The sequence below is a fragment of the Phaseolus vulgaris genome, chromosome 7 (assembly GCF_051622355.1).
Source record: "Phaseolus vulgaris cultivar YP4 chromosome 7, ASM5162235v1, whole genome shotgun sequence".
In the NCBI taxonomy this organism is placed as follows: domain Eukaryota; kingdom Viridiplantae; phylum Streptophyta; class Magnoliopsida; order Fabales; family Fabaceae; genus Phaseolus; species Phaseolus vulgaris.
The window spans coordinates 1,335,560-1,349,039 of NC_143504.1; the positions used below are offsets into that span (position 1 = coordinate 1,335,560).

At 32.9% G+C, this 13,480-nt stretch overlaps 2 protein-coding genes across 3 annotated transcripts; one reads left to right on the forward strand and one right to left on the reverse strand.

Annotated features, from left to right (window-relative positions):
* The first annotated feature begins 3,368 nt into the window (after positions 1-3,368).
* Positions 3,369-5,674, forward strand: LOC137828800 (putative GEM-like protein 8). Of its 2 annotated transcripts, none has more exons than XM_068635506.2 (3): positions 3,369-4,032; positions 4,229-4,506; positions 5,001-5,674. In XM_068635506.2, exons 1-3 carry the CDS (start codon positions 3,858-3,860, stop codon positions 5,172-5,174), a joined length of 627 nt encoding a protein of 208 aa, XP_068491607.1. In that variant the 5' UTR covers positions 3,369-3,857; the 3' UTR covers positions 5,175-5,674. The 2 variants fall into 2 exon arrangements, with proteins under 2 accessions (XP_068491607.1, XP_068491608.1); XM_068635507.2 differs by having other exon boundaries at positions 3,753-4,032; positions 4,232-4,506; positions 5,001-5,551.
* A 5,784-nt stretch (positions 5,675-11,458) lies between these two features.
* Positions 11,459-12,820, reverse strand: CIP8 (COP1-interacting protein 8). The gene has a single exon (XM_068633843.1). It carries the CDS (start codon positions 12,723-12,725, stop codon positions 11,697-11,699), a length of 1,029 nt encoding a protein of 342 aa, XP_068489944.1. The 5' UTR covers positions 12,726-12,820; the 3' UTR covers positions 11,459-11,696.
* Positions 12,821-13,480: the final 660 nt, after the last annotated feature.

The following is a 13,480-nucleotide window of genomic DNA, read 5'->3' on the forward strand; positions in this document are numbered from 1 at the left end:
CCGGCATAACTTTATTTTCATCCAACTTTCTTTGTAATTTGTAAAGAAATCATAAATCATTCTTAAAAGCATATGAAAAAGTAGTATTCAAATATTATACATAACTTTATTTTCATCCAACTTTCTTTGTAACTTTTAAAGAAACCATTCATGCATGCACTAAATTTTATTTTATTTTTTAATCGTAATTGTGTTTTCATTCATGACTTCTAACTTTTGAAGTTGAGTATTATTTTTGGTTAGAAGTCATCACTCATAAGATGACTACTGTAACAAAAATCAGAAATAATGTAGGGAAGAAAAACTTCTATTAACAACATTTAAAACTCTTGAATGCAAGCACAATTTCTTCAAACGTTGTAAGAGAAATTCGACAAAAGCAAATTGTTTTAAACAGAATTTATTCATAATTTTTTTTATACTTATTTTGTTAATTTTTATATGAAATTTCACTCTATTTTTAATTTTCCCTGGATATATACTTGATATGTTTTAGAAATCATTTAAAAATAAAATAAAATTGATACTTCATTTGGGTACATACGTCTATTTTTTATGGTACATATCAAAACTTCTAAGCAAGTTAAACAAATAAAATTTTCAAATAGTGGAGAAGATTTTGTTCAATTTAATTTCTTACATGTTGGTTGTATCTTATCTTTTAATTTTGGTAGTTTTGGTAACCTTGATTCTTGTAAAGAAGGATTTGTTATACCCTAGTCAACACAAGCCCTTTTGACAACTTTTCACAAACAATGACTTTGTTAATTTTATCTTGTCATGCTTAATTTTGTTCATTTTTTTAAAATTTTATCATGATGTTTTTTGTAAGATAAAATATGTCCATTTTGTGTATTGATGTATCCTAAAATTATAAGATAAAATCAAGAATGGAGTACCTTAATTAAGATAACTCAAATTAAGGAGGTAAGTTATTTGTCTAGAATTAATTGAAATGGAAGTAAATGTTAAATATATTTTATTAAGAAATTCAATTAAGTCTAACTCAATCTATGCGATCTCCTATTTTAGTAAGAAATGAACTTTAAGTCTAACTCAATCTTATGGAATCTCCAACACATCTTCGTGTGTGGGATAACATATTATGCATTGTTCGATAACGATCAAATAGTGGGTGACCTAATAAGTTCAACAAACTCTTGCTAAGAAAGGCTCGAAAATGACTCTCATACTATTTTAAGAAGTGGACTTTAAATCTAATTTAACCTCATGAAATCGACTTATGAGGTAAGGTTTTCACTCACTCTAAACTCTAGTCGATGTGGGGTCTCCAACCTATTTTATTTTCTCTTTGATAATAAATCTGAAATACCATGTATAAAATGAAAATAATCTATGCATACATATGATTTTTCCTTACCTTAGAATATGATTTTTCCTTACCTTAGAAGGAAAAAATGTGATCCAAGAGATAGAAATTATATCACACTCATAAGGCCATATGTAACAAGTGGATCAAATCAAAGCATGCAGTGGATTGTTCTATAAATTGTTACTGAAAAGGGTCTGTCAGGTACAAAAGTTATTTTTGTGGGCACATGATAAGGGTCTTACAGTATCAATGATAAGATCTTACACTGTCAATGATAACTTCTTATTCATGTAAACCATTACTTTGCAACCACTTCACAACTTGAAGCACATATAATGGTCTTCTTTCTATCAATCACACACCACTTGACAACATGCACAACTTTACACACACAATGAACTGTCACATATCAGAAGCACAAGAATTTAAACAAGATTCTGGTTTAGTAATTTGAATCTTTGCCCTCAAATTTCAGGGCCACAACACAACATTAGTACCTCTTATAAGGTAACAAAAAATGATGTTCTTCTCCCTTTCAAGATACAAAATAGTAAGTCATGACAGAAGGAAGTTCCAGAGTGAGCTTTCCAAGTGGGACATCTGGTGATGTGGGAATGATTTGGCCATTTCCTTTTCCACAAAACATTGAAGTATGTCTTCTCCTATACTGTTTCTAGCACATGATATCCCTTTCTGACCTTAGATACTCCTCCTTTCCTTCCATATATCTGACCTAAATGATTTGTCTATGTCATGTACCACAGCCATGTCTTCTTTTTCTTTAGAATTCAACATGGCACTGACACCTAGCCAACTCACTTTTATGAGATAGTCCCTTCATCCACTAATAAATAGGAGTGGCAATGTGGGACAGGTCATGCAGGCCGGCTCGCGACTCGCTACCCGATACTAAAAAACATGAGATGGATTTACTAATCTAATTTACTGACTCGCTCGGCATAACCCGCAACACGCATGAACTAACAGCGGAACAGACCAATGAAATGAGTCTGCACTCTTTATGCGGAGCGGATCAAACCGACTTACATTTTGCGAGCTAAACGCGGATCAACCCACGTTATTACCCCTACTAATAAAGCACAGTAACCTCTTTCATTAGTGCATAGTGCTTATGCATTTTATTAGTTAAACTTTACTCATTTGAAAATGATTTTTCCCCCTCTCTCTTTACTCATGCATATATGATATGACTTGAAAAGTTAGAAGAACCCATCTGATTTTGATAGTTGTGATCTTCATTCCAGGAAAAACCTTGCTGAAATTAATTTTCAACACCATCTCAGACATAAAATATGCACCTTAAATTGATGCTGGTTCTCACGTTCAAGACTTAAAAAAAAATATTATTGAAGACAGTGTGTGAGGTGCAAAGTTTTCCTCTCTTCACTTTATCTAATAATAGTAAAACTTAGAGAGGTCTTGCATCAGAAAGGCAAAATTCCAGCTCAGAAAGCTTGAATGACACCTTTACATTTGCATTTTTGAATAAAATAAAGTGGCAATTGACATGTTTTGTCATCATGCACGTGGACTGTCTCAACAAACCAAAATGTTTTATTTTCTTCCTCCCATTTTCAAAAGGGTGTCATTTTCTAAAGGCTAAACAGTTGGTAGTTGTTATTTTTTCCCCAATGATTCAGCAAAAATTTCTCCATGGTTTAATTTTAAACTCTTTAGTTTCTTTTTATGGGTACATGGATTTTGCTCTTATTATCTTGAAAAATATAAATTGACAATCTGTTCCACTTTACAACCTTTAATTGATGATATAAAAAAATGGTATTTTTGTCATTTCACATAAAATTAGACAAAGAAATAAGATTTTATACTCGAACAAAGTTGTCAATGTATCATTTTTCTATTCTCTTTCTCCAATTTTGATACACAAAATTTTCAGCCAGAAATAGTAAACATGACAGAAATAGTAAACATGACAGCATTATAACTGTAAATATATGAAACAAGAACAACAAGTTCTGTCTATAAACCGTAGAAAAATCACAGGTGTACTTTTGAAATACATAGACATAATGCAAACCAATGGCCAACCTAGATTTGATCAACATCCAAATGTGGTAAAAGCTAAAAGGAAATACTTGAACTATTGTCTCAATATATGCAGTAAAAGGTTTCAAGTTTTTTATATACATTGAAATTCAACAGAATCAATACAGAGGGATACTTTGAATATCACAGAGTTGCCTTTAATTCTTTAATCAATAAACACATCTTTCTTTTCATTATCTTTTCTTCTTTCTGGGGGCAACCGAACATGCAAATCTTCAAATTTTGAATTACTTTTTTCATTCTAGTCTTCATGATGATCCATATCTGACTCATCCTGCAAAAAGTTAGGAGTCAACTTGTTTCCTTTTGGCCATTATATATACCCTTGTAAACTACAAGGATTCATCAACCAAAGTTGTTAAGAGCTCTTCAATATCATTCACAAGCTACTAATTGCTCAAGAAGAATATTGAACTCCCAAAAGATAACAGCAAAAATGAAGGCCTCATTAGCTAATGGAATTTCTGTTACCTCAACATACCATGCTGGGAAGTCATCAAAGAGATATTATTTGCCTGATGCTCGTGGAAAGTACATCAAATCCATCACAAAACCAAAGCAGAGTAGAACACATCACAAATCTGGATTCTTACAAAGAGTCAGAGATCATGGTACATAATCCTTAAAAGCTTATGTTCAATTTTCATTTTTGGTTAATTGCACAACATAGAACAAGCACCGTTTCATGTTTGGCACAGAATTTTAAGACACAGCAAACATTTCTGTCATGTTTTTTGTGATACATAATTTGACATGAAGGGAAAACAAAACATGGCTCTTACTGATGGCTTAAACTTGTTGTAACAGCAGTGAGGCTTGGACCAAAGATAACAGATACAGTGAAAGGGAAATTGAGTATGGGAGCCAGAATTCTTCAGGTTGGTGGAGTAGAGAAAGTCTTCATGCAACTGTTTAGTGTTGGAGAAGGAGAGAAGCTATTGAAAGCATCACAATGCTACTTATCTACCACATCCGGTCCTATAGCTGGCCTTCTCTTCATATCCACTGATAAAGTTGCATTTTGCAGTGACAGATCCATCAAAGTCTCTTCCCCAAATGGAGAAGATACCAGAGTCCATTATAAGGTGACATTCTTAATCAATTTTTCTTTATAGGGTCTATTATATATGTTAATCTATGAAGCTCAGACACTCCTCTTAAATGGCATGTCCGTGTCAGACACATGTATTCGGACACGTGTATTGGACACTCGCACGACACGTATCGGTGAAGTGTCCAATTCAAAAAATATTTATTAACACAATTTTGAAAAGAAAAAAATACATTAATTTTCTAAAATATCAAACTTATTGTATAAATTTTTATTATGATTATAAAAATAAAGAACAAGTCATTTTGAATCGGTCGAGAACAACATCTTTTTACTAAAAACAAAACTGATACATACTTAGTGTACATAAATCTTTATTGTCAATTTATATAATTTATAATTATATAATATATAGATTCGTGTCTATGTATTATACTTATCTATCTCTGTGTCAGTTATATAGATACTAATGCTTTCTAGCTATCTGCTTAATCTTTCTTCATACTTTTGCTGATATTGTGATTTCAGGTCTCCATTCCCCTTAAAAAGATAAAGTCTGTGAACAAAAGTCAGAATGTGGAGAAGCCTTCACAGAAGTACATAGAAATAGTTACAGTGGATGATTTTGATTTCTGGTTCATGGGTTTCTTCCATTATCAGAAAGCTCTCAAATGTCTTCAGCAGGCTGTTCCTCAATCTTAGAGGAAAATACTGTATGAGTAAAATTGTTTGTCCCCTCTGCTTCTTCACCTATTGTGTAGTTGCAAAGGTTCTAAAAAATGTACAAATATTTGACATAATTTTGTTAATGATATATTATTATGAAAAAAAACTAGTGGTTTTTTAAATTTTTTGGTTGCATTGTTCAACACACAAAGTTAGTTCCTTGAAGTTTTAAGATCAAACTTCATAAAACTAAACATTGAGCGTTTTCTGGCAAAATCTGCAAGGATATTCAACAACCAAATGATAGCCGGTCGGTGCTTAACAAGACCCTGTTCAATATGCTATAGACGGTTGAAATTGTACTTAGAATAACTACAACATAGATATTTTATTTAATTTGATTTTACATTTTTTATAGTTCAGGAAGATCCGATCATAATTTACCAATACCTAAAATATGGGATATTATGATATGTAGTTACTTTCCAACTCTATGAAATGAGCAAATCAATAAAAACATAAATTAGTCTCCTCAATTATATTTTACATTTTCTTCTTCTTTTAATTTATTGAGTGTTATTTCAACAAGAAATTAGTATCAAGTGCCTTTATATGAGTTGAGAGATACATACATCATGAGTTCACTATCAATTTTTTATGATGAGAAATATGAGTTATGGGCTGCAAGCATGATGGTCATCTTGAAGCATTGGATTTTGAGAGACAATAGAAGAAGATTATGATGTTTTTGAGTTTCTTGAAAATACAATTGTGGCCCAAATGAAATATCCTAAAGAGAGGAGGACAAAAAAACAAAATTATCATTTTTCTTCTATAACAAAGATTATTTTTACAAGAATTATGAATTTTAAATTTGTTAAAGAGATATGCTATATTTTAAGAAAGAATATTCTGATTATGAAAGAATCAGAGGGATGTAAGTGCTTAACTTAGCTAGATAATTCGAGATGTAAAGCATGAAAGAGACAAAAACAATTAAAATCTATGTTGATCGGTTGATGAGTATAGCAAATAAAGTTTAACTTATCATGAAGCCCTTTCCTGGTGAAAAAATTGTTCACAAAATTCTGGCAAAAAAAGAGAGTTAAAAATATCAGTTTTGGAGGAGGCAAATGACCAGTCAACTATCACCTTAAGAGAATTGGTAAATGTTTTACAAGCTCAAGAGTAAAGAAGAATGATGAGACAATGGGAGATTGTATAGTGTGTTTTTCATATAAAAGCACAAAATTCTAAAGGTGGCAAAAACAAGAATAATAATAAATGAAAGAAAAAAGACTCCAACAATTAACAAGGTGAGAACTTTCTTCCTTATCCACATTGCAAAAAGACAAATCTTCCAAAAGAAAAATATTGGTGGAGTACAGATGTCAAGTGTAAAAAATGTGATGATTTGGGACATGTAGAGGCAAATCAACAAGTCTAAATTTGAAGAGGCAAATGTGATTTTGGAGGAGGAAAAAGACGAGCAACTCTTTGTTGCAACATGTTTTTTTTTATAACCAACACTTCTAATAATTCATGGTTAATAGACAACAAATGCACAAATCATATGACCAACAACGAGAAGTCTTTTAAAAAGTTTGACAAAACTATCATTTCCAAAATAAAAATTTTAAATAGTGATTTCATCTTAGTGAAAGAGGTCAGCAAATATTGAGACAAAGAAAAAATTTGTTAAATTTGTGTTCAAAACAACTTAAACATAAATATTTTACTCAATTTGATTTTATATTAAGTTATTTAGATTTTTTTTTGTTGTTCAAGATCTTGTCATAATTTACTAATATTTATAATATAGGATATTATGATATGCAATTACTTCCAATTTTCTCCAATCATATTTTACATCTTCTTCTTTTTCTTTTAATTTATTAAGTATTATTTCAACAACCTAAACCAAAACTAATCGGATGTATTCATTTAATCAAACATTATCCAATTAATCTCTTCTATTATGTTACAAATTTAATATGGGGCTAGACATTTCAACAATTAATCTTGACAATTCAACTAATAAAAAAGACAGCAAGTTTATGGTTAATTACTGAAGAATAATGTATTGGTAAAAATACTTATAAGATAGTTACAAATTTTACCAAAAATAAATTATTAGAAATGTTTGACTAGAGTTTTTCTTGTAAAAGCTACCAACGTGAAAGTTTTAATTTGGTGTATTAATAGAATTAGCCACTGATTTAGAAGTTTGAAAGTAGAAAAATAAATCTAATATTAACCTTGTTAATTCTTTAAAAATATTTGAATTTACCATGAAATATGCTTTACCCGATAATAATAAATTTATTGATTTTTTTTATTATATACATACATACAAATATATGTAAGCATTCCATTTTACATGCTTCATTGATTAATTTTATCAAATATTTTCAGTTGTATAAGTCAACTCATTCTTTTTTAGTTTTTAGTTCTCAACTTGTTAACACCTATTATTATGGTTATTATTATTTAACTTTACAACTAATCATGACTTCCTAAAAAAACTAAATTATGACATAATTGAGTCATAACCTGCATTGCAGCATGGAAAAGGCTGAATTTTCTTCTTGACACCTTGTGAAAGCTTTTTTTTCAAATTGTTTAACTTACTAAATTAAATTAAAATAGTATTAAATATTTTTCATATAAGATTAGTGTTACACTATTTAATATGATATAATTTTCTTAATTACACTAGATTAAAATATAGTTTCTCATTATTTAGAAGTCGAGATTACAGCACCGCGGGAGTTCAGCGATGGACTGGACCAAGCAGTCAAGGCACTGAGGCCCAGTCAAATCAGGGGTGCACTGCGCAAGCCCAAATATGACTTCCTCATTTGGGCCCGTCGCAGTTGACACCGCGTATTTTCGACAACAGGCAACCGACGCTGCCGTGTCTCTGAGACCATCCAGAAGCTTCTTCACCACTCGATTGAACTGGTCATTATTTAGAAGTCGAGGTAAATAACAGTTTAAATATATTTTCATTGAAATATTTTTTAAAAAATAAAATTATGATGGAATATCAATTTTCAAAATAAACAATACTTTGAATGATGATTGATCCGAACAATATTTTTTTTTTTAACTTCAGATAGAAACACCAGTGATCTTCTATACATTTGTTTTTCTTGAGATAAATTAAAGTACCCTTCAATTTTTTTTAAAATATATAACATGGATGGAGCTTTATCTTTTTGAAAAGGTGGATTTTTTCCATGGTGGGGGCAAAAAGATGATGAGGAAATGATTTGGCATTCTCTTCTTTCTCAACCAAAAAAGTATCTTACCTTACATTTCCCACCACATGATATTCTTAGCCGACCTAATATATAATATGGTTCCTTAGCTAACAAGTTCATTAAGAAATAAGAACACAACTTCACCTTTATGTTTCCTTAGTTTCTCATGATTTCATTTCACCTTTTTAAAGATTTCACTTCTATTTTTCAGTGATGGAATTCAGACCACATGCTTTGGCCTTTCATCTAAATCATCAACCATCTTCTTCTAAAGAAAATAGCATATTTTAATTATTATTTTTCTCTTATTCACTTTTAAAGAGTCATGAGAATGTATTAGTATTGAGCAATAATAAGAATATAAAGACTTAATTAAGTTTTAAATTTGAATTTTTTATTGAAATTTTTTGTTATATTGATTTTTGTTGTTAATGGATCTGTCTCCTCCTTTTTGACTGATGAATAATTTTTTTAAGAGACTCAATTGAAAATACACAAATTTATTAAACACTTAAAACTTAATTAAGTCAAAGAGAACTAGATTATTGAGATTCTAAGTACACAATCTTGTATTAAAATATTTTAATTAACGGTTAAAATTTTGTAAATGTATTAATTAATTTTGTTGAGATTAGTCTGGGCTAAGATCACCTATAAACTAAACTGTGGGATTTTAAATGTTAAATGGTTAAGCTTTAGTGAATGACTATTTGAAGTAAAAATAACTTGTTCATAAAGAAGCATAAATTAGAAGTCATTTTATAGTGAAATTAGAATCAAAATTTATACTTGTAATTCCAAATTGATTTTTGTTAGAATTATATATTCAATGGATGCTAAAAATAGTAGTAGCAGAAATGAGTGGAGGGGACAAAAGGGTGGTAGCAACTATGATTGCGATATGGTTATAACAGCAACAATTATCATGTTACAAAGAGGACCTCAGAATATTCAGCGTGATAAATTATAAAGCTGAATGACAAACTAAAACACCAAGAGGAAGAAAAGGACATCATGCATCATGCATCAAGATGATGATGCTATAAACAAAACAATCAGAAGTCGAATTCAATAACAGTTTATATACTTCTTTCTCTTCCAATCTATTGAAGTCTCTTTTAAAGACAAAATCGTAATGAAACACCGATTTCTAAAACGGACAAGTCAAGTTCAATACCAGTTTATATACTTTTTTCTCTTCCAACCTATTGAAGTGTCTTTTAAAGATAAAATCGTAATGGAACACCGATTTCTAAAACGGACAATACTTCGAATGTTGTATTATCCGTACTAATTTGGACCCATCAACATGAGAATCTAACACATATCTATATATATGTTGACTAACATCAAGCTAAAATACATATTTAATAGCATTTATTATCTTTAACTACCAAATATCAAATATTAACTTAGCGTTGGAGGATCTTTTACAAGTACCATCCATTCACTCGTGGAAGACCACATATGCTTTATGTGGACAATTTTGAACGTATAGGAGCCCGCCAAAATATTGATATTTATCATCCAAATAAAAAATAAACATAATCAAGTACTCATAAATTTAATAATCTTGTTCCAACAAATTTAACATCATCTCATTTTCGCTAATTGCAAATGCGTTCCATACAAACAAGCAAATGCATCCCACACAAACATTCCCACAACACAATGTTGCAAATTACAATGACTAGCTTCCCACTTCCCACCCTTTTCAGTTTTGGGAAATATTACCAAAGACCAACAACCGAAGGTTTGCTACCGTGAGATGCTACGTTTTTTGCCAATGGAAGCAACAGCAACTTTTATACAACAACAAATTCACAATAAATAACAGACAACTAAGTTTGCCAAAGCTAATTATAATTTTATCTAAACCTATTCAATCAAACATAGTCATTTATTTCATTCGAAAATCTTCCCAAGACAGAAAAGAAAACCATCTGCCATTGAGAATAAAATGTAGAAGAAATGCAGCAAAGGCTTCACAATCAATCCATGATTTCTCAAGTCAACCTAAAACTTACAATTACTGTGAAAATATAAACAAGGTTAACGTAGCATGAGCTTGCATTCACAGAACATCCAGCAGTGGAACATGTTTAGACAATTGGTTGACTGAATAGAGAAGAACAATGCCTATGTATGTCACAGTTAGAAGATGACAAACTATTTAAGAGAATCGAAGAAGAAGTCATTAACCAAATCAAACACTGTGGATGAGTCGCAAAGGAACAAAAAGTATGGTAGAAACAGTTTCAAACCTCTCCTTTTCCACAATGCAGAGACAATATCCGGTCTAGAGTGCTTATTCAGAGCCCTGCCCGTTCCTTTTTGGTAATACAAAGAATAATTAAAGATACTGTTTAACCGTTTTTAGACATCACTCCATCCTATAAAAATGGAAAATAATATCCTGAACCACCAAATTGACACTGCTACATGTTGATATTCTCAACCAAAGTGGTACAAACTTGTTTATAAAATCATTATCCTGTTTCATCTAGTATGTTTTCCTGCCTATCAAATCATGTTCCAGTTTCTCATTCTAGCTTACTTACTACAGCAGAAACAATTATGAAATCCGATACTCACAAAAACATTCTAATCAAATTACTCGAGAAATTAAATGAAAGTGTTAGTTTTATCTTCAAGCTACCAGCTTGATTCTCATGAGTAATTCTATGGAGGTAAATTTTTTTCTGAAACCTCCCTTAAGGGATAAGTGATATTCTTAGCCTCTTTATGTTGCTCACACAACGGACATTAGACTGTTGTTATAAAGCTGCTTCCATTGCTGAAATGAACAGTGACAAAGAAAAACTTATGGATGCTACCTTAAGCTCTGTTCTGCACTCTTCCTTTCTTTCCCTCTCCCAAGTCCTAAACAACATATCGTCTTCTACGAAAACAAGAAGATAATTAATCTCAAGAAAAAAGCAAAATCTGAACCCTTGATCAAGTCCACCAAATCCACGGGGTTATGTATACTTATTCCAGAAAAAAGAAGAACCAAAAAGGAAGATGCATAACAGGGAAAAAGAACAAATTCCGTTGAGGCAGTGTGATCTGATCACATTGATTCAAATATGTTATATACAAGTATCTTAGCATCGAGGGCTAAGAAGGCAACTACATAATAAAAGCTTCAAATAAATAATAACATGGCGCAAGCTTTGATGAAAATCCACTAATACCAAAAAAGAAGAAATTCAGAAACCAGGAAATATATTACACAAATGGCAGGAGAGAAGGGAGCAGAGGAAAACGGAACGGAACATACCCAGCGGAATCAAACAATGGTCCTTCCACCTCCACCGGAACTCGAAGCTCCGTTGGAATTCGAAGAAGCAGCGTTGACCACTCTCTCTTCCTCATATTCCTTATCATCGGTTGGAAGCTCGAACCTGCAAACAGGGCAAGAATTTCTAGAGCTCAACCAAGGAACAATGCAATCTCCATGATACTTATGCCCGCACGGTAACCTCTTCGCGGCGTCTCCAACACCCAGCAAATCCTTACATATAGCGCACACCACAGTTTCGCTCTCCGACGCAATCTTCACCGTCGGCAAGGCTTCCACCGCCGACTTCGACGCCGGCGGCGCTCCTCTCCTGCTTCCGCCGTCGGTCTCAGCAAGCGTCTGCAGCAACGCCTCGTACTCCGCCGCGTCGACGTAATCCTCCGGATTCCCGACGTAGCGGTCAGATTCCGGAACGCGGAGGCGGAACTCGATGGAATTGTCCTCCAGGCCCATGAGAATCTCGGCCCAATCCAAGATCCGGTTCCGCATGCTCCTCGTGCGCGTCGCCAAATCCCTAATCCGAAGCCGAAGCAGCTCGCGCCTTCTCCTTCTCAGATCCTCGTCATCTCCGTGCGGATCCTCGTTGCCATAGCGATCATCCGCCTCCTCGTGCTCCTCGAACTCCTCGTCGCCGTTATCGTCATCGTTCTCGATTTCGTTCTCCTCGTCGTTGTCCCAGCCTCCGAGCTCGATCCTGAGGAAATCGTTCTCCGGAGAACGGTTCGGCGGCGGCGGAGGCGACGCGTCATCGTCACGCGCAGATTGCGCGATTAGGCGAAGTACCTGGAGGAACTGCGAGCCAAAGTAGGGGTCATCAGAGGACGCGGAGGGGGTGCGCGAGCGCGAGGGCGTGGGGATGGATTCCACGAAGCCGTTTTTGCACTCGCCGCAAACGACGTCGGGGAGATTGGCGAGCGTTTCGACGGAAACGCGCTTATCGCAGTGGTAGCACCAGTATGGCGGCGGAGGTACGTCGGCGGCTTGAGGCGGTGTCTGAGACGGTGGTGCTTCCGACATGGTACGGCGGAGATGGAAGAAGCGGAGATAAACGAAAATGGCAGGGTTTGTTTTGAAGGTATAATAAATCGATAATAATAATAATAATAATAGTAATAATAAGAATAATAAAAAACAATAATAATAATAATAGTTGCCTAGTAACAGTCTTTTGGTAAAGGATCTTTCTCATTTTGTTATTTTGGTTTTTGTGTTAATTAGATAAACAGTAACCAAATGTGTCACAATCTATTCAACTTTTCTTTCTAATCCCACCTCCTATTACTGCTAACTATCATTCACTTTCTCCACCATTCTTTTTTAATATAATATACATAATTATAATTAAAAACAGAACATTCTAGATTATTAGCTTCACCAAAAAACTAAACCATTTGCATATCCCAAATGGGAAATTTTTTAAGATTAATCTAAATAGTCATCCACATTTCTCTTCTCTCCTTTTTATAACTACTAACTTATTAACATTATCGATTTCATATCGATTGAACAGTCGAATGCAAAAGATAATCTGATATTTAAGTTAGAATTCGTATCGATTAAAGTAGTCGAACACAAGATAATCTGATGTTTAAGTTAGAATTCAGTATATAATAGATGAAATAATAAATATATGTTTAATGCGTACCTTCGATATTAAATCTAAATTAAGGTGAGTTATCAAATTAATCTAAAAATTAAGTGAACATGTAATTATATTTATCATATTATATAGAAGAATACTTGTTGAGTCTAAGAGTCATATCGGTCATGTT

Excerpts from the sequence above, each read along its gene's own strand:
- LOC137828800 (XM_068635506.2), top strand. The coding sequence starts at position 3,858 with ATGAAGGCCTCATTAGCTAATGGAATTTCTGTTACCTCAACATACCAT. Across the intron at positions 4,033-4,228 it reads ACAAAGAGTCAGAGATCATG|CAGTGAGGCTTGGACCAAAG; the intron begins GTACATAATCCT and ends TTGTTGTAACAG. Across the intron at positions 4,507-5,000 it reads ATACCAGAGTCCATTATAAG|GTCTCCATTCCCCTTAAAAA; the intron begins GTGACATTCTTA and ends TTGTGATTTCAG.
- CIP8 (XM_068633843.1), bottom strand. The coding sequence starts at position 12,725 with ATGTCGGAAGCACCACCGTCTCAGACACCGCCTCAAGCCGCCGACGTA.